Source organism: Eumetopias jubatus, unplaced genomic scaffold (genome assembly GCF_037043125.1).
Source record: "Eumetopias jubatus isolate StellerSeaLion01/CBP00866 unplaced genomic scaffold, mEumJub1_p1.0 scaffold_10, whole genome shotgun sequence".
NCBI classification, from domain to species: Eukaryota; Metazoa; Chordata; class Mammalia; order Carnivora; family Otariidae; genus Eumetopias; species Eumetopias jubatus.
Window position 1 is genome coordinate 39,568,546 of NW_028274816.1, and position 20,632 is coordinate 39,589,177.

Here is a 20,632-nt window from a genome sequence, read left to right on the forward strand (position 1 = left end):
AGAGAGAGACTCTTGAGCCGACCCCGCGCTGAGCGAGGAGCCCAATGCAGGGCTCGATCCCACGACCCTGAGATCGTGACCGGAGCTGAAACCGAGAGTCCGACGCTCAACGACTGCACCCCTCCACGTCTTTTTCTATTCACCCTGGTTTTTTAAGTTCTTTGTACGTTAAGGACATTACACTCCTGTGTTTTCAATGCACAGCGTCTAACTTTAACGTGGTCAGGATGGCTCTGTCTCGTTACAGGGCAGCCACCAGGCCTGGCAGGCATGACTGGGAGGCTCCCAGGGATGAGCCCAGGGCCGCAGACGCCGCGTGGGCTCTTACTGTCCGCTCTGGGCCGTCTACTCCACGCCAGCACCTCTCCGAGGGCACCACAGCCGTGGGTCCGTGAGGGGAGGGGACGCAGGTTAGGGCCGGCATCCTGCAAACACTGTCTTCCTCTTCAAGAACAGGCTCCCCCCGCCCCCACCAGCCCCAGAGCTCTAGTGAGAAGAGCGGGCACGGCCCTCTTGGGCCCTGCCTCCTGGAGCCTCCCAGGGGTGGCGCTGACCCTAGTGTCAATTCTGTAACTGGCGTTCGGTTTTCCAGTCGGCAACCCTAGCACCTGCGGATGAGGGTGTGCTTCTTACTTGCTAATCTTTCTCTATCTCCCACCCATCCTCTGCCTGCTGCACTGGTCAGCACGTCCAGAGCAGCGGTGCTGGGTGCACGCTGTGACCTTTGAGGAGGGCTCAAGGTGGGGTCCCACAGAGGTCTGACCGCCAGCTGGTGACAGGAGCTGCTCCCCGCACACCTGGACAGGAGGGAAGACACTCTAAGGAGGCAACATGGGGGCGGGGAGATCTCAGCTCCCTGAAAGTATCCGCTGGGTTCAGAAGGTCTGACACTGTCACTTCCAAACAGGGGACCCAGCAGCAGCCACCCCGCCCCCCGCCCCAGACACCTGCTGGGACCCCCAGCCCAGGCGCAGCTTGGGGGGCACAGGGCCCTCACCTTCATGCGGTCATACTTGTCGTCCACGTCCTGGAGCCAGGAGATGAACTGGCGGGCGTTGAACCGGTCGCGCACGGACTTGTTCTCATCCCCCTGCAAAGAGCAGATGTGGGCACTGGGGGGTGGGGAAGAGCCAGGCAGACGGCTCACGCGCAGAGTGAAAGCCGCAGCCTTACTCTGGAGTCTCCAGGCGCGATCCCGGTCCAGGACCGACCAGCACGGCCCTCCCTTCGCATTCCCCGCCCCCAGCCCTGGAGGCTGCCGTGTGCCTCTATGTTTCCGTTTCTTCTGTTTGTAACTTCCTGTAAAAAGGACCCTGAGAGGCCCGCGGTGGCTTCACGCAGGAGGGAAGGCCAACCTGATGTCACTGTCCTCACACACAGCAGCACCTGTACCCATGGACGGGCCCCCAAGCAGGTAAGCCTTAGGCCGGAGGGGCAGCGGGTAGGTGGTCTCACAGCCCCTGCGGTCTGGCTCTTCTGTGTGGCCCTCACTTGTGCAAGTCTCTCCCCCTGGCCCCAAGTGTGGCCCCCGGGGAGCTGGGCGCAGGCCCCGTCCCAGATGCATGGGAGGGCTCGCTCAGAAGCGGCTCAGGAAGTCACCGAGGTACTTGCTTTTAGATGCAAAAATTCCCTAAAGTAGTCCTTCAGTGCCTAACCATTTTATTTTACACCTTTTGCTTAGACAGCAGGTTAATGGGGAAAGTTAATTTCTTCAAATTTTAAGTAGGCTTCAGGCCCAATGTGGGGCTTGAACTCACGACCCTGACAGGAAGGGCTGGCTGCGTGCTCTGCCAACAGAGAGCCAGGCTTCCCTGATGGGGCAAGTTTTTGAGATATTCTTAAAGACTGTAAGTGTACAGAAAATCCTTTATGCACTGATAAGTTTTAAAAGAAATCTCTGAACCACCTACTTCTGCACATATCCAACCTGAGAATGCTGCTCATGAGCATGGGGTGCAGTGGGAGCTCACGCTGGCGCATGGGGCACAGGAGTCACCAGGGGGCAGGGGGCAGGCCCGAAATGACACACTCTGGGTGGATTTTAAAAAGTCAACAGTGGTGGTCAAGGAAGAGAATCAACCGGGGAGCAAACCGGCGACAGAGTCTGGCCCCAGGCCTGAATGCGGCAGGCAGCGGGGGACGGAGGGGGACACGGGAGTCTGCGGGGACAGGTCAGCACTGGGAGTTGCCAGCAGGTGAGGCCCCTGAAAGGCACAGGCACTCGGGACACCCCCTGGGAGCCGCCCCGCGACCATGGCAGGAGGAGGAAGGGGACAGAGCAGGGCCACGGTGCCACCGCGGCGGAAGGAAGCACACCCATGGTGGGCAGCTGCATGCTCAACACCTCCCGGCCCTTGGCTGCAGCGCCTGGCTCTGTCCACGCTTCCGACTGGGCCGTTCCCTGGGGCAGCCCCTGCAGCAGCAGCTCTAGGGGTGACTCATCCTAATTATGTTTGTTTTCCAGGAAAATGTAAGTGACCGAAGGTCCCTGAGGACCCACGCTGAACGTGCTGTTGTCTGGTCGTGCGCCGCCCCCCACCCCCCCCCAGGCCCACTCGATCTGTGGGACGCGGGTATTTCCACTCACTGCCTATGGTGTGGCCCAAGCCCAACGGCCCGGCGGGGACCATGCGTGCCCACCCACCTGACTTTCCAGGGGCATGTTGTAGACCTCCGAGTCCAGCAGCATGGTGCAGGCACTGAACGGTACCGCCTGGTTCGCAATGGTCCTCGCCGCCCGGCAGTGAACCCGCAGGATCTCCTGCTCGCAGGAGACGATGAGCTTTTCCTGGAGGACAGGAGCCGGATGAGCCAGGCCTCCCGCGGGCCAGCCGTGCCCCGGCCCGACGCCCCACACCCACAGCCCCTCTTACCCGCTCGATGCTGTGCTGCAGACGCAGCTTGCCCCGCACCGTCTCCTGCTGCTTGAACAACTCCTTCAGGGGCTCCGCCAGAGAGGGAGGGGGCGCAATCTGCAATCATGGGGGGGGTGGGGGTTGGTGGGGCTGTGAACCTGCACCAGGATGCCTGCCCTCTGCCCACCCTTCCCAAACAGCCTGGGTGCCCGTGGTGTGGCAACAGGAAGGAAAACAGAGCGGGCGCTACGAAAGAAGGTGTGAGACCCAGCGGAAGGTAAGCAGAAGCTATGTAAACCACAGTGACCCCAAACTTTCCACGATGGTCATGGTACTCTGTTTTGAAAACATTTAAAATTTAAACGAAAAAGGCAACCAAACGTCTCACTCAACAGAGATCCCAGGTCAAATTCTTTTGGGATCTGGTGTCCCAGACGAGACCAAACAGCTAATCCTCCCCGCCCCAGGACCGACAGGGCTAAGCTGCCTCGTCTCCGGCCCAGGGCAGCCTGGGATCGGGGAGAGCTGTGCTGGGAGCGTCCCCCATTCCGCAGCCAAAGTGCGGGCCTGGGCCGTGGTGGGAGGCGGGTGGTGGCCCAGGCGCTGCGCTCTCAGTGCCTTGCCCCCGGAGCCTGATGCTCCGAGCCACGGGTCCTTGATCAGAACACACCAGATGTCAGCCCCGGTGGAGAGCCAGCTCAGACACCAACTTTCAGAGCACACGCATCCAACGCTGACACCCCTGGCGGGGGGGGGGGGGGTCCCCCTGAGACTGGCGATGTGGGCTGTGTGCCTGGGCTCTCCCAGCAAAAAACAGAAGTTCTTGCTTTTCTTCAAGGTGCGATGCCCCCCTCCAAAAAAAAAAAAAAAAAAAAAAAACAAAAGGCAGCAAATCACCTGCACGTGGAGCAGGCTGGGCGGGCTGGGAGCGAGCAGAGGAAAGCAGAGGTTGGGCTCTGCTGTGCGAGCAGGAGGCAGGAGCCCACCCAGGGGAAGGGTGTGCAACGGGAGCAGCAGGGGATGTGCAAGATGTGTGCCTGACGGCCCAGACGTGCACTCGAGGGGGCTGGGATGCGGTGTGCATGGCGGGGTTTGAAAGGGTCACGTCTGCACGGACACGGGGTCACTGGGTGCCAATGGAGGATGATCAGGCAGCCAAGGGAACAGAGTAGACGAAAGGGACCAGAGGCTCTGGGTGCAGCGCCCACGGGTGGGGCTGGGGGCTTAGGGACAGGCCCTCGGGGTGGAGGGGCCCGCGAACCCCGTGAAGGGTGCACTTGGAGGAGGTGGGAAAGGGGCCAGGGTTGCTCGGGCTCCAGTGTAAGAAGGATGGAGGCCTGGCTTCGCATCAGCAACGTGCGGCCACTGGGAAACAGGACCGAAGTGTGGAGGGACTCACTCAGAGGGGCCAGGCCTAGGTGTCCGTGGAGGCACTGGGTGTTAGAGGGGGCTCCCCGAGTGGCAGGGAGCGGTACGGCTGTGTCGATGTGCGTGACGCGGGAGGTGGGCAGTCCCGGGTGAGGAGGGGGGACATTCACAGAGCCAAGTGAGCCGGTCTCCTGACCCCGAGGCGCCCCATCAGCAAGGCCCACCGTGTGGGAGGCTGGTCCCCAGGAGGGCACCAAGCCCTGCTGGCTTGGCGTCTGCGCTCACGCGGCCCGCGGGGGTCCCAGCCCCGCCCTGGTACTCACCACGGGGATGTGCAGCTTGCTGAGCGGCTTGCCGTCCAGGAGGTAGGAGCCCGTGTAGGTGACATACTCGGCGTAGCACTGGGGTGCCTGAGGGGTGATGTAGCAGAGGATCTTGCGCTTCTCCTCGATCTTCTTCCTGATCTGCAAGTATTCGAAGTACGGGTTGGATCTGTCGCTGTGGTAGGGCTCGATGTCGTCCAGCTTGATGGCGTCCACGATGGCGGCCAGCGTCTGCTGGATCACTTCCCGCGTCTGCTGCGTGGACGTGTTCATCTGCTGCTGCAGCTGCTGGCTGGAGCGCTGGAAGCGGCGCTTGCGTGGGTGCTGGGCCTGGGGGTCGTCCTCCTCACAGCAGCGGCCCTTCGCTCGGGGGGCGGGGGCGGGCGCGGGCTCCTTCTCTGAGGGGGGCGAGCTCTGCTTGTTCTGGTTGGCCAGCATCTGGGCCCGGTTCCTGGTCATGCGCTGGGGGATCTCCTCCACTTTGGGGGCCTTGGGGGCTTCGGCCGCGGGTTTGGGTTCTGGTTCCATCACTTCAGGCTGGATGCTGCCCAGCGGCCCCTCGAGACTGGCACTGTCAAGTGGGCCGGCCCCGTCCGCCACGGCCGAGCCATCCACGGGGGCGTCGGGCACGCTGTGGGATGCGGCCGGCGCATCTTGGCCCTCGGCCGCCTCCTCTCCGCTCCCTGGGGGTGGCTGTTCAGGGGGTGCCGGCGCGGGCCCCAGGCTGGAGTCAGAGTCCTCGGGGACCCTCCCCTCCGACACGGCCCCGGCTTCCACCGCGGCTTCCACCGTGGCATCTGGCTGGGGCTCCTCCGGGGGCTCGGGCTCGGGCTCTGCGGCGAGCCGGGGGGCCACCTGGTCGGGAGGCCGCAGGGGCTGGTCCTCGGCGGCTGCGGCAGGGCCATCCCCGCCATTCAGGACCACAGGGGGCCCCGCCGGGGTCTCTTCTGGAGGGACAAGGGTAGGCTCTTCTACAGGTTCTGTTTCGACGTCAGAAACATCTTTCGCTTGCAGAGGGGGAAGGTCTGGCAGCGAGAAGGGCCCGAGATCTAAGTCGTCCTCGGCGCTGGGGAAGCCATCGGGCCAGGGCACCGGCTCCACCTGGCCGAGGGCCGACAGGTCATGCCCATTTTCCAGGAAGTTACTTTCCATGGGCCCCAGAGCCTCCACCTGAGCCACGGTGGTCAAACACGCAGGCTCCGGGGCCGTGTCGGGGGCTGCTTCCGGCAGCGGCTTGCAGTTGGAGAAGAAAGGCTCCAGCCTGGAGGCAGGGGCAAAGGCGGCTGGTTCCTCTGGGGCGGAGACAGGGACGGGGACCGCCTCCACCACGTCGCCTTTGGCACCCTCAAGTCCAGGCTCGGTGGCCGACAGAGGGTACGAGTCAGGGGAGCCTGGGTAAGGGGGCTCTGTGGCCCCAAAGGGCCCCGGCGCAGCAGGGTGCACGGCCTCACCGGGGCAGAAATGCTGCGGGGACTCGGGGAGTCGCTGCGGGGACTTAAGCAGGAGGTCCGGCCCCACAGGCCAGCTGACGGGGTTCTCAGGGGCGCCCCCGATCAGGCTGCAGGAGAGGCCCTGCTCCGAGGCCGCCGGGTGCGCCCACTCGACGGGCTCCTCCGTGATGACCGTGCTGAAGGGCCCCTCGTCCAGTGGTTCCAGGTAGCTGGGCTCCGGGGGGATGATGGCGGCAGTGGCCTGCTGGTCCTCCGTGGCATCCAGGGGGATGCCCAAGTCAGGCGGAAGGGCTCCCTCCATGGATGGGGCCAACAGCTCATCTCTGTGTGGAGGGGGGGACTTTGCTTGTAAACCAGAGAAGGCACCCTCTGGGGAGGGGGTGGTGTTGACCGCGGCCGCAGGCGGGCACTGCAGAGCGTCCGCTTTGGGGGAGGGGATGCCATAGTCTGGGGAGTAATACCCCGGAGACAAGCAGGCGAACTTCTCGGCAGGACCTGGGGGCCCAGGGGCCTTGTCCTCCAGGTGCTGCCCCGGTGAGTCGTAAGTGGACACGGTGGGGACGCTCTGCTGTCTGAACAGCTTGTCCCCAGGGCTGAATTCTTCCTCGGGGGTCCTCCTGATATCGACGGAGACCGAACGGTAAAGGCTTGTGCACAACGGCCTCGTAGGCGTCTGGCTTGCGGTCTCGCAAACCCCACCCGCCGCTACAGAGAACCTGTCGAAGAAGGAAGGGGAGCAGGCGCGGGCGGACGTGCTGGACACGGGCTGGGGGTCTGCACAGTCGAAAATGAGGTCAGAGTACTCGTCGGCGCTGCAGGACGGCGTCCTGGGCGTGTGCATGGCCTCCTCGTAGCTGGGGCACGACACCACGGACGCGGGCGTGGGCACCCCGGTGGGTCGGCCCTGGTCAGGCCTGGGAGAAGCGGGCAGGACCTCTTTCATGTGCGGTCCCGCCAGCCAGTCCCTCGCGTCCACAGCTGGTCCCGGGTGGGGCTTGTTCTCGGCGGTGGGCGGGGCAGGAGCGGGCTCCTTGAGCTTCCTGTCCTTCAGGGCGGGCTCCAGCGCCAGCGGCTTCTTGGGAGCGGCGTCCAGACCCTTCTTGCGCACATCCTCGGCGGGCTTCATCCTCTCCTTGAGCTTCGGGTCCCCGGACCTGTGCCGCATCTTCTCCATCTGCTTCATCCTCTCCTTGTGCCGCTTGTGCCGCTCCTCGACCTCCAGGTCCTTCTGGGACAGCATGCGCTCGAAGCTGGTCATCATCAGGTCACCGTCGCCCAGAAGCTTCTCTCTGGGCCGGGCGTCTCTCTTGCCCGCGTCTCTGGACACCGGCAGCTTCTCGTTTCCGTTGCCGACCTTTGCCGGGTCGCCCTTCTCTTTCTCGGGGTTTTCCTTGAACTTCTCCTTCAGCTTGGTCTCGCCGAGTTTCAGGCCCTCCTCCCTGGACTTGTCTCTGAGGGCGTTTGCAGGGTTGTCCCTGTCTCTGGCCGCAGGCCGCGGCTCGTCCTTGTGGTGCCGCGGGAGCCCGTCCCCGTGCCTGTCGCGGTGCTTCTCCCTGTCGTCCCTCCACTTCTCCCGGTGCTTCTCCCTCCTCCTCCGCTCCTTGAGGCCGCTGGCGGTGCTGCAGCCATAGGGCTTCAGCTCCTTGTCTGCTTTCCTGGAGGGTTCTCTTTCGGAGTCGTTCTTCTCCTTCTTCTCCGCGGAGAAGAGCTCGATGCCTTTATCTAACGCGTCCTCTGCGTCGGCTTTCGTGCCGTAAGGGACCCCGTAAGCGTCGGCGTCGGAGAAGTCTTTGTCGTGCTGGCTGGGGTCCTTCCTGCCGCCAGAGTCCTTGTAATCATCGCTCTTTTCTCTTCTCTCGGACTTGTCCTTCTTGATTCTCTCTCGATCGTGGCTCTTCTTGGACGAGGACGAGGAGTGTCTGTGCCTCTCCTTCTCCTTGACCCTCTCCTCGGGGGGCTCTGGGAAGGACACCTCCAGGAGGGCGCTGAGGCCCGGCTCCGGCCCGCGGTCCGTGAAGCTGTCCGAGGACACCTCGCTGGCCTTGTCATTGGAGTCCTCCCTGTACGCGTGCAGGGCCTCCTCCTCCAGCTTCTCCAGCAGGCTCCTCTCGGCCTCCGTGCTCCTCGACGCCTTCCTGTCTCGGCAGTGCTCCCTGTCTGGCCTGTCCCGGTGCCTGCTCTTGGCCTTGTCCTCGGCGGGGGGCTTCCTCTCCGCCTTCTCTGGGGGCCTCTGTTTGTTTTTCCTTTCCTGGGTGGCGTCGACGGACGTCCGGTCTTTCCTGTCCTTGTACTTCTCTGCGGAGTCTTTGTCCTTCTTGTCTTTGTGCTTCTCGAGGACTCTCTCCTTCTTGTCTTTGCCCCCTTCCAGGGCTCCCTTCTCCCTTTTCTTTTCTCGGAGCTCCCGGTCTTTCTGCTTCTCCGAGTGCTGCCGGTCGGCGGAGTGCTTCCGGTGCCGGTCGGCGTCCGGGGGGCCGTCCACCCGCGGCGTGTCCCCGGCCTCCCCGGGCCTGAGCCCGCTGGCCGCGTACTCGTCTTTCTCGTCCTCGCTCTCGTCGGTGAAGATGTCTGCGATGTACCAGCTCTTCTCCTTTCCCTTCTTCTCGTCTTTCTTCTCAGGGAAGTCCTCAGAGAGAAGCCCAGGGAAAGTCTTCTCCCTCTTGTCCTTAACCTGGTCGAGAGCAGCTTTCCTCTCCTTGTCTTTATGCTTCTCCTTGGGGTCTTTTTTCTCTTTAAAACATCTGTCAAATTCCTTGTCCTTCTGACATTTCTCAAGGATGGATTTCTCGCTTTTATCTTTGTCACCGGACTTGTCCTTGTATTTCTCTAACTTCACTTTCTCCTTCTTGTCCTTCTCCCTGGCCGGGTGCAGCCTCTCCCAGGGCTCCAGGCCCTTCCCGAAGTCGCAGTCGGGCCTGTCCTTGAAGCCGGCCTCGCCGCCCGGCTCCTTCAGCTCCTCCCGGCCCGCCTCCTCGGGCTTGGCCCTGCCGTCCTTGCGCTCCTTGGCGCCCTCGGGGGGGTCCTTCCGGTCCCGCCCGCCCTCGGCCGACTCCCTCCTCCGTTTGTCCTTCTCGGGAAGGCAGGCGGGCACACCCCTGAGCTTCTCCACCTGCTCCCTCCTCCTCTCGCAGCTCTTGTCCACGCAGTCCCTGTCCTTCTTCCTGGAGGGCGCGTCCCTGTCACTCCGCTTGTCCCCGCAGTCTCGCTTCTCGCGGCCCTTGCTCTCCCGCCTCTTGTCCTTGCTGTCGTCCTTGGCCGTCTCCAGGATCAGTCTGGCCACGGCGTCACTCTTCACGTCCCGGTAGTCTGCCACCGGGGAGTCCCAGCTGTCGTCCCCTCTGAAGTCCAAGGACGAGTCAGACAGGTCGGAGAACCACCTGTCCTGCTGGTCGTCGGAGAGGCTGCACTTGGTGTCCTCGCTCTCCAGAAACTGACTTTTGTTACAGTACTCGTCGAAAGCGGACGGGTCTTCCTTATAAACCTTTTCTTTTTTGAGCTTTTCCTTCTCTTCTTTGAAAGTCTTTTCTTTCTCCTTCGAAAGTCTGTCCTCCTTAAAGTCATTCTTTTTCTCTAATTTTGAGGGCCTGTCTTTGGACTTTTTCTTCCTTTCCTCTTTGTAAAGTCTCAGTTTTTCCTCTTTAGGAGACTTTTCCTTCACTAATTTCTCCTTTTCTGCTTTACTGAAGCGGTCCTTTTCCTCCCGGAAAGACCTGCTCACGTCCTTGATTCTCTTCAGGGATTTTTCATCCTTGGAAACTTTGACCCCCTCCTCTTTGAAGAGCCATTCCTTGTCCTCCGACTTCATCTTGCCAAGTCTCTCGTCCTTCTTGAAGTGGTCCCTGTCGTGCTTCAAGGCCTTCAACTTGTTTTCGCTGGACACATCGTTGTCCAGGAGTATGGCCTTCTCGGACCTCTGCTTGCAGTCCTCGTACTCGTAGGTGAAGCTTTTCAGCTTGAGTTCCTGACCCACCGAACACAGCCCTTTCTCCTTGTTTTTGTGTTTGTGTTTCGTTTTGTGTTTCTTGACGACCTTCCCCTCCTTGTCCAGCTTCGGAATGGCCCCGTCCACAGTGGCATGGAAAGAGCTCTTCTTCTCGGACAGGGCGCTCTGCAAGCTGCCCCTCTTCCTGTGCTCTTGCTTCTTCCGCACGGGCTTCAGCGACTCCACACTGGAGCCCTCAGAGGAGCAATCAGACTCGCTCGTCAGTCTCGTCCTTGTAGAGTCTGACAGAGAGCTAACCTCTGACCAGGCGGGAGAAGAAATGGTTTTCCAATTGTCTGTCCGCCAGTGCTTGGCGTGCGGGTCCGAGTGGCTGGGGTTCTGCTTCTGGGCAGCAGAGCTCCCGTGGGACGAGGTGGAGGAGGCAGACAGAGAGCTGAACAGGGAGGGGTCCTTCAGCACCAGCGGGGACTCCTTGAGGCAGCCGGAGCTCCCCACCGAGTCCCCGTCGTCCTCGCCACTCTCCGAGGACTCGCTGTCCGACTCCGATGAGCAGAACTTGTCGTTCCTCTTTCCAAATCGCACCTCTTTGCCTTTTGTTTCTTTCTTCCGCTTCTTTTTCACTTTACTTTTTCCCTTCTGCTGCTTGGAGCTGGAAGGCTCCCGTGTTCTGTTACTGGGCAATACTGCGTGTGCCGAGAGTCTCAGCTTCTCTCCCGTCCCCACAGTGACGGCAACGTCCTCCTCGTCCGAGGTGTCCGACAAGATTCGATGAGCTGCTTTCTTTGGTGCAATTGTGTTATTTTTAGCGTAACTTTTCACTTCCATCTTGGGTATGGAAATAAAACTGTTTGATTTAGTCTCTTTTCTGTAATCCTTTTTCAGCAAGTGCTTGTCGTCCACTGGAGGGACCCTGTCCTGCTCGTCGTCCTCGTCAAACTCGTACTCGTCCTTTACGGGGGTCACAGGTTTCTGGGGCTCTGGGTTCTTAGCCTTGTGCTTTAGGCCTTTCTCAAACTCAGAGTCTGTGTTATTGCCATCAACTGAGCTAGAAGGGGCGAACGACGGGGCGTCTTCCTCCTCTGAGCTCTCTGCTGGGAACAGGGAGGGGGAGGTCAGAGACAGATTCACAGCCACCACCCAGAACATGCACGGGGAGGGCACAGAGCAGACGAGGTCCGGGCTGCCCTCAGCAGGGGAAGGGAGGGGGAGCCCGTCGCCTGATTTGGTGAAATCGGAGGCTGACCAGAGAGAGGTCTGTGTGAAGGCAGGGCTGGCACATAAGCAGTAAGCCTGCGGGACTGCTGGCACGGAAACCCCCGGCGACAGGGTCCTGGCAGTCCAGAAGCTCCCGTAAGCATAGGCGTCGGCAGATACGGGGAAGCTCACCGTGCCCACCACAGCAGCACAAACAGGCCCAGACCCTGTGCTCCCAGCCCCAGCCAGCACACACGGCGCGGTGCCCAGCCACTCACCGGTCGAGCTCTCCTCGCTGGATGTGTAGGTGCCCTTGCCCAACAGGAGATTCACCATGGTCGGGGAGTTGGCCACCTTCAGTGGCGTCTCGCCTTTCCTGTTGCTTTGCTGAGGGTTCCCTCCATACCGTAACAACAGCTTCACCACCTACAAAACAGCAACAGGCACATGAGGGAGCTTCCTGAGAAACAAGAGGGCGCTACCGTGCCCGTCTGTGTCCAACTGTAGCCCATTCCCCCACCGTGCCCGCCCCCCCGCCGAGGACCAGAAGCCTTGCACACAGCACAGCCCAGTGGGCTCTCTAGGCCCAAGCCTCTCCTGCAGGAAGGGGCCTGGCGGCGCCCCACCTGCTTCCAAGCTCTCCGCCACAGGGAACGGCTCCCAGCTCCTGCAGGAGTCCTCCTCCCTCTGCACGGGGTCCCCACCTCCCTGAAAGCTCCTCACATGCGCACTCCCCTCCCACCAAGGATGAGCTGCCATCCAGCAGGGTTTGGTGGGCGCAGAAAGGTTCTGGAAGTTTGGGGGGAAGGGGGCGTGGGGGGTTGGCAGAAGAGAGGAAACAAAGACCAAGCTTCTGTAAGTAGGTTTATTTCGTGTTTTCATTTATTTTAGAAAAGCCTCTTTTCAAAGCCGTGCTTTGTCTGACACAGGTAAGGGTGGTCCTGTGAATGACAGACACGCAGGGTGACATTTCAGCAGCTGTGTTCAACTGTCTGCACTCAGCAACTGGGCTTCACACACCCGGGGCAGCTTTGCATGCCCGGGACAGTCAGCTCCCTGGACTCAAGTGCAAATACTGAATCCAGTCGCAGCTTTGGTCCAGAAAATGCAGCGTGAAGAGAACCTTTAACAAGGACAGCCTCATCGCTCACACCCCGTTTCTTGCTTAGGACGCCATGGCCTCCCCTCACGGGGACCCAGCTGCCTGCTCCAGCAAATCACTCTGCCCTCCGACAGGCCAAATCTGCACCTCACCGACCCTACAGGCGTGTGGTGTTGGCCTCTTCTTTTCCATGTGTGTGGGGGCCCCCTGCAGTGCTGGGACTCTAGTCCCGTGTCCTTGCTGGCTGCCTGCTAAGGGCTGTCCCTACTGCTGGAAGCCACTACGTCCCTTGCCCCCTTCCGCTAAGGTCAACAATGCAGGGCAAGCCGCCCTCATGCTCTCCTCCCTCCTGCTGGTAACTCTGACCCGGCTGGGAAAGGGTTTCTGCCACACAGACCCTGAAGGCTGCTGCCCCCCCCCACCCCGGATAATCCAAGGCCACCACTTCTGATCCTTTGCTCACTCCTATCTGTGGAGTCCCCTTACCACGTGAGGTCCCAGGGTCCCAGGTCCCAGCACCTGGGCAGGGATCTCTCTGGGGGCCATTGCCCTGCACCCATCACCACACTTCCAGTCTATCCCATGAGACAGTTCCACAATAATTATTATAAAAGGATAGAGATGCAAAGGGCAACCCCCTTCCTCCCCACTCACTGGCAGCCTGTCACCCCTAACCCTCCCCCCAAGCCCCCAGTCCCCTATTTTTAGTGGATCCCATGCATTTCATAAACTTTTTCAGTACATTTCTCTAAAAGGACCCTTTAAAACAAACAAAAAACCACAATGCTTTTATCTTACCTAAAAAATATACTATATTCCCTACCATTAAGTACATAACCCGCGTCCAGATTTTTCCAAGTCACCATGGGCATCTTTTCATTCGGAGCCCCTCCCCGCACCGCGGTGACTTGTCACCTTCCAACCACTCGTCACACGCTCGGTGCTGCCGGTTCCCTGGCGTCTGCCAGAAGCAACCAGGCAGGGCAGCTACAAGGGAGCGTCAGAGGTGCATTCTGGTCTACAGGCGCTGTCCTCGCCATGCCCCACTGTGCGTCTCTGGCCGGGGCCTCCTCATGATGGTCGGGTAGTGACCGCAGCGAGAGCCTTGCCATCTCTGGGTGCTCACTGCTCCTGGACTGGTTACAGCGGTCCTCCCGTGTACTGGCTACATCCCTCAGTGCTGCATCGCCGTGAATACCACAGCGACAGGGACAAGGACAAAGACAAGGCCAGGGCAGGGAGCAGCTCCTGAACCCTATCACCTGCTAACACCCAGCCACACTGCGTGGCCAGAGGAGGGCCCTGTCCACAGGCTGCGAGGGGCCACCAGGTGCTGACCCAGGATGAGCAGAGGTGGGGGGGGGGGGTGGCTGCCAAATGTGCGGGACAGCGGGGACAACGGAATGGCACCCGCGTTGGCCAGCAGGCCCACCAGAGGATATGCAGGGAGGCGCCCACCTTGTAGTGCCCATTGTTGGCAGCGTCGTGCAGGGGGGTGTCGTCATCCAGGCCCTTGGTGTTCACCTCCGCGCCCGCAGCCAGCAGCTGCTTGGCGACGTCGTAGTAGCCGCGGTTACAGGCCTCGTGCAGCGCTGTCCAGCCTGGAAACAGACACTTAGGACCTATGTTATTTAATCCTCAAGAACACCACTCCTGTCCCGCGGCCACACTCTCCAGGGGCCCTGACGGTGGTGGTGCCCTGCATGGGAGGGCTAAGGTCCCAGGAGACCCCGAGTGCCCTTTACTGTGGCACCTTGTTTGCCCTGCGACGAGTAGCTTGTTAACCCTGGAGATTAACAACCTGCAAGGACCATGGGGGCAGAGGACTGGTGAACACAGCGATACACGCGCAGGACACGGGGAGGCTGGGGAGGCACCTGGGGAGGACGCAGAGCCTGTCGCCACAGCCGTAGGCTTGGCAGCGTGCCCTTGGTGAAGCACAGGGCTGAGGCCACGCCAGAAGGTCTCCCCTGGTGGCCGCTTCGGCGAGAGCCTCAGAAGGACACCAGGAAGCATGGCCTCAAATGTCAGTGTGCAAACAGGGCCCACCCCCATGGACACAAATTCTAGTACTTCGGAAAATCCTGATCTAGGAAAATTGATATTTTAAAAAAGATGCTAAATTAGGTTTGACAGACAACTACCAACTAAGGCAGCAGGAAAAACCGAGACGGGTTTGTCACGAAGACTGCTCTGCTTATCTATGCTCTCCCCAAAGCAGAGCAAACAGGGCTGGACTCTGTGGCCCACGCAGAACACAGCGCAAGGATTCTGTGCACACAAGGCCGACCGAACCGCAATCACAGGCCCTTCAGGTAAATCACGCTCAGCTGTCTCAGCCAGGGGAGAAACCCCCACTCCTGTGCTCAGTTCAAGGGCAGGCTCGGGGAGATGTTTCTAGCCTGGGGAGTGGGAGGTGTCCCCAGGCTGACAGGCACAGAGGCGGTGCAGCTTCTCCCTAAGTACGCCAGAGGCAGACCCCTCTCCCACAGAACTGGGGTTTATTAGAACAGAGCAGGGTGGTATCCAAAAATTCCCCAATTCTCTTGGAAACAGTGAAAAATAAAACGATCTTACTTTGAAATATTTCCCAAAATACGGATTCCTCCTTCTAAGAAACAGCAAATTACACACTGGTCTAAGAGTGGGATCTGCCCTGTGCCATGCTGACCCCCGGGTCCGGGCTATGCCTTCCCAGCCCCGGCGCGTGCGCTCGCTCGGCCAGAGGGCTCCGTGGAGGCAGGGGGGCGCAACCTCCTGTCCTTCTGTGAGCACTCACCTGCGAAGTCCTTGACGTTGACGTCCGCGCCCTCGCCGATGAGCTCCTTGATGCGCCTGGCGTCCCCGCGGATGGCCGCGCGATGCAGGCGGGTCTCTCCGCGCTCGTTTCGCTTGTTCACTTTGTCTTTGGTTTTTGAGGCAGAGTTAGGTGTCCCCTTCTGACACACTGTCGACTGGGAGGGGTGCTTTGGTGTTGTGTCTACTGCAGGCCAAGGAGAGGACAAGCGGGGGCGTCAGTGGGGCGTTTCCCCGGTCACAGAGGCCTCTAGGACCTGGGCCGTTTCCACGAGGGAAAGGGGACACCCGTCCCCAAGACTACCCCAACCCTGGGGGCTCACCTGGGCTATTGGCAGATTCCTCGGCAGTCATCTGCATGAGGAGAGCCACCTGCTGGCGCTCGGAGAGGGGGTAGCCGGCTCGGATCCCAGACAGCCCCATGCCAAACAGCAGTCCGGCCTTCCGGGTGACAGGCTCCTTCTTAATCCTCTTCCGCTCAGGACCCTGCTTCTCTGTGAGGTGGTGGAGGAGACAGGGGGAGATTTCATGCCACGCCGTCCTCAGAACCTGGAGCCTTCCCTGGTGCCACGGAGCCCCTGCCTCCCACCTCACAGCTCACAGGGAAAGGGCAAGAGCAGAGGTGGCAGCACCGTGCCGCCTGTCATCACCTCCAGTGGGAACAGTTTCGACACCATGTGATCAGCCAATGAAGCCTGCTCCGCCTCGGCCCCCACCGACCGTTCGCTCCACTCAGGTGCCTCCCCACACTGCCCGCCGCGCGCCAGGCGGTGGGACGGCCCCTCACCGGTGTCCTGGTTCACACAGGACGGGTCTCCGTCTATTAAATACATGTGTGCACACTCGGATTCCTCCTTCCCCGTCCCGCCTCCAAACAGTGCAGATATAAATGGCAAACACAGTTTAGAAATACATAAATAGATCAAGGCCGACTCGTCAGTACTGTACCTTTCTTCTTGCTTCTAGGGACCTCCATTTCATGCCATGGCCCTTCGAGGAGCGAACCAGCCTTGCAGTACCACGACATGGACTGAGCTGGAGGCATCTAAAGGCATCAACACAGAGCACTAACCAGATACGATGGAACAGCTCAGCCGTTCCGTGTCAGCCTCCTCGGGACGCGCACATCCTCCACTTGTCTGACCCGTAACAAAACACCCTGCCAGCCCTGAACACGAGCACGTTGTGCTGTTTCTTCGAGAAGGGGCAGGGGTAAGGGAGAGAAAATACACCCCCAAACTCCATGAACCAGGAGCCAAAGCTGCCCCTCCTGCTGGGGAATTAGGGATCCACCAGAAGCCTGCACCCTCCCCACACTGCCCCGTGCGTGCTGGGTGGGGCCTTTGTGCAGGGGGCCGGGGTGGTTAGGGGGCATTCTAGGTCACGGGGTGCAAAGTGCAGCCGGGGAAGGAGGGTCACCGTGGGAGACTCGGGTCCCTGAAATTCTTCTCTCAGGGGGGTGGGGGGGGTGTGTGTTCCTCCTGCTTTCCACTCAGCGCACTGGAGAGCTGCCTCGCTGGATGGGGTCTGCCCTCGGGAGGCGGGTGCCATCTGTGAGAGACGGACCAGACAGACTCCCGTCTGCCTCGCCTGCCCCACTCCAGGACAACATCCCCAGCCCCACAGATGCAGCCCTGTACATTTTCCATGAGCCGCTCTTTCCTGAGAAAGCCGCACCCTGCTGGAATGTGGGTCCCTGTGCTTTGGGTGGTGGCTCCTCAGGCACCACAGGCCACCGCAAGTTAGTCTCTAACCCACCCACCAGGCACAGCCCTAGAGAAGCAGTAAATTCCAGAACATTCCTCCTAGCGACACGGACCCCGCTCACGCATGCCATCCCGTAATACCCGCACGCTGGCAGAGGCGGGGCGAGCCTCTGCACGGGGCGAACACCTGCACAGCAGCAGCCCCGTGGCCCCCCGGGGTCCCAAGAAGTTAAGCCATACTTCCAGAGTGACTCGGGGCCACAGAGCCCAAGTCGGGGCATTTGGTTTCAAAGTTCTCCCACGGCTGAGCACGCCACTGACCTGCCTCTGTCTGGGTGCACCCTGCCTCTACCCGCCTTCTCTGTTTCTCACTCAGCCACGGGCTGCTCCCTTACACGTTCTCATGTAGAAACAGGACCGTCCCCCCAGCACATACAGGCTGACCAACCGCTCTATGACGCCCCTGCCGACGCGGTGTTTCCAGCACAGGGCTCTGGGCCCTAGAACACTCCCATGCTCTGCAGTCTGGACCCGATTTCTGCCCAGTCTCCCGGGACCACCGGAGCCTCTCGGGCCCCTGCCCAAGGTGCCCCCACTGAGTATACACAGTTCAGGCCGCTGCTGCCTCCCCCCAGGGAAGTGGACACAGGAAGCCGACTGGAGAAGGAAGAACGCGGAGCTCAGAGAAACACGTGTGGTGCTGAAGATTCCTGGTCACGGGGACAGAGGACAAAGCCAGAGGCCCAGCCGGGCTCTCCACTGCAGTGGACCCAGGGAGGGGCAAGGCAGGGTCTGGGCGCAGTACAAGCGATGGTACAGGCTTAGATCCCTTAGAAGTTGGGGAGGCAAGAGAGGCATTTCCTGTGAGTGGCAGCTGAAAACCACCTGGGGCCTTTTGCCCAAAGGGCTTTCTGCAGTAACAGAACGTGCCCCCACGGCAGAGCAGGATGCAACAGCACCAGGCCTGTGGTCTCAGAAGGCACAGTCACATCACATGGAGGATGTGAAGACACTGTGTGCAGGGAGGCCCTTTGCCCCAGCGGGCCTTTCTCTCCTGGGGCCAGGAGCCCTGGATGACACTGGACAGTGCTTAGGGACACAAAAGGCACTGACAACCCCTCCTGGAGGGAAGGGCCTTACAGCCCACCTTCCCACGTGTCTCTCCCAGAGTGGAAACAGGACATCTTATGGGTCTTAACACAGGGGAAAAACCCAGATGTAGTCATATCTTCTCCGATGCCCATCTCTTGATGGTGAAATGTGGTTCACCAGCAGCACCTGTGTGTTCCCGGTATTCTGACTATAGCTGGTGGTGGGGGGGGGTGACGGTTTCACATGAGCCTGGACAGTGCCCCTGCGCCACTGTCAGGAAAAAACGCCGACGGGACACCTCCTTGCATCTGGTGCGAGCCTGCTGTGGTCTGCGACATGGGCGCCACACCGTGCCACCCCTTCTCAGGTGCAGCCCCCGACCTGGCAAATGCAGGGTCCCCGCCCTCCACAACCGATCCCAGCAGGCGCCCCCTTTCTCAGCCGGGCCTCCTGGAGCACAGCACCACAGCTGCAGGGCTGGAGCGTGGCCTTTCCCGGCGTGTGGTCCTGAGGGACCCTGGTTTCCAGACTCCACTTCCTGCCGCTGTGCTTCCCTCCCCAGCAGAACCCGGACATCTGGCGACAAGGCAGCTTTCCTCCCCGGAGCCAGGTGGGAGTGTCGCCGGCCCTCTGGCCTCCACGGCCACCTCAGCACCACTCTGCCCCTGCCATCTTGTCACCACGTGACGTGCGTACCCACCTGCGTTCTGCCCACAACAGACAGCGCCCCTACACTCAGGGGCTCTGCTGCACAAACGCCGAGGGCTCTGCCCTCCTGGTGCCATCCAGCCGCCTTCTCTCGACACCCTGAACTCTTTCCCACTTCCTGTCTTTTCCTCTTTCTCTTCCGCAGTCCAGGCAATTTCCTTGGTTGAAACTACCAAGCCATGAATTCTTTCTTTTTTTTTTTTAAAGATTTTATTCATTTATTTCAGAGAGAGAGAGAGAGAGAGAGCGAGCCAGCACGAGAGGGGGGAGGGTCAGAGGGAGAAGCACACTCCTCACCGAGCAGGGAGCCCGATGTGGGACTCGATCCCGGGACTCCAGGATCATGACCTGAGCCGAAGACAGACGCCCAATGGACTGAGCCACCCGGGCGCCCCCACGAGTTCTTATGTTCTATGTAATGAGCTATATAATCTGTCCACTGAAGCTTTAATTTCATTGGTAATTTTTGTTTCCATATATCCCATTTTGTGTATTTCAAAAATCGACGTGGTATTCTCTGGAAGCATCTTGTTCCTCGCCCGTGCTTTCCAACTTCCCCTTTACCGCATCCACTGGTTCATGCTCTGTACCCGGCACCCCCACACCAGGGGCTGGCTCCCTCTCAGGACAGCGCCCCTCCTTATGCTGCGGTTCTGACCCGGCACACTCGTGTTTGTCTGAACCCTGGGGCCCGGAAACCGCATGGAAGCCCCTCTCTCCAGAGAGGACTAGCATTTGCTCTGATCTGGACTGGAGGGACGGAGAGCATTCCCAGCAGCACAGGATGGCCCACGTTCCGGTCCCAGCCCAGCAACGGACAAGCTAGGATTAGTCTCTGGGGACACGTCTCAAAGCCCCTTGCCCCATCTGGGATGGAGTCTTCTTCCTGCCCACAGTGTCCCGGGTATGGCTCTCATGGGCGTGTCCACGGTGGCCCTGACAGACCTGCGGCCCGCGGCCCGCCGTTCCCGGCTCCTCGGGACTTGCAGCGCTCAATGAGCCCTTCAACATCTCTGACTTCTGGGCTGTTCTAGTTGATGGCTTTTTCAGGAGACACAGTCCACCACACTGCCCAAAAGGGAAATCTGTAAGCCCTACGCTCCACCCTAAAATCCTACCACGTCAGCGCTGCTCTGACCCCACTCCACAGGAGCGCATTTGGTGGTGCTGCTGTGGAACTGCATTGCTCACCGAGACATCAGAAGAGCTCAGGGAGAGCTGATGGCATCGGGGACACACCACCATCAGGAGCAAGCCTTCCACACCAGACACAGGCCTGAAGCCGATGTGAAGAGTCCAGAAAGAACCACTTCTGGTGGGACAGTCCACACCCTGGAGGCGATCCAAACCAGGCCAGGAGCTGCGAGGGGGCTTGTCTGGGGTACAAGTCTCACGCTCGCTTCTCCAAGTGCCGCAAGAGCAGGACCCAAGCGCCCACCCGACCTGCGTGGGGGCGCTCTGATGTTCAGGCTGCACTTGTGACTGGCTTCTCCCTCCTCTTTCAGAACATCACCACCACTGATCGCATAGTAAAGACAGAGGGAGTCTTCAGCAAGCCCCCAGCTTCTCTGGTCTTAGTCTCCTCTGTCCAGGAAAGGAGGGCCTGGGGCCCCTCTCTGACATCTGCCTTTTCCTCCCGGGTCGCAGCTGTGTGGTCTCTACAGCTGCATTTCTTCTTCTCTAGGCGAGGGCGACCACAGTCCCAGTTCCACAGGTGCTTGGGAATTCAGCGTGGGCCGCCGTGGCCATGAAGAGGAAGCCAGGGGTCAGGAAGTGATGCTGGCATAACGGCCCACACGACACAACCTCCCAACCACTGACCCCCCTTTTTATGGCACCCAAAGCACAGTGAGAACTTTTATAAATCAAATAAATTACAATCCAAACCTGCCCCAGCGTACGAACCATGCCATCAGTCCTGCTGACCCTGGACCTGTCTGCACAAGCCTCTGAGTGCCCCTCGGCCGCTGCCTCAGACCCTGGAGCACCACCAGGTGGAACAGCCACGTCACCACCCAAGGTCCTCCCAGGAGACTCCAGAAGCCACAGCCAGCTTCCCTGGATGGGGCCCCATGTGCCTGCCCCTGTGTGGATTTT

The 20,632-nt window shown here is 60.5% G+C and overlaps 1 protein-coding gene across 8 annotated transcripts in view; it reads right to left on the reverse strand.

Annotated features, from left to right (window-relative positions):
- Positions 1-20,632, reverse strand: part of ANKRD11 (ankyrin repeat domain 11) — a 191,886-nt gene that overhangs the window by 1,915 nt on the left and 169,339 nt on the right. For 3 of the 8 annotated variants that reach the window (XM_028093371.2, XM_028093377.2, XM_028093373.2), the window contains 8 exons: positions 15,353-15,523; positions 15,013-15,216; positions 13,692-13,834; positions 11,410-11,557; positions 4,547-11,028; positions 2,874-2,972; positions 2,645-2,788; positions 998-1,090 (listed from right to left, as the gene is read on the reverse strand). In XM_028093371.2, coding sequence (XP_027949172.1) covers positions 998-1,090; positions 2,645-2,788; positions 2,874-2,972; positions 4,547-11,028; positions 11,410-11,557; positions 13,692-13,834; positions 15,013-15,216; positions 15,353-15,523 — 7,484 coding nt within the window. Of the gene's footprint in view, positions 1-633; positions 798-997; positions 1,091-2,644; positions 2,789-2,873; positions 2,973-4,546; positions 11,029-11,409; positions 11,558-13,691; positions 13,835-15,012; positions 15,217-15,352; positions 15,524-15,977; positions 16,075-20,632 lie in introns of all 8 variants that reach the window. The other 5 variants (XM_028093419.2, XM_028093410.2, XM_088027546.1 and 2 more) reach the window with 5 other exon arrangements.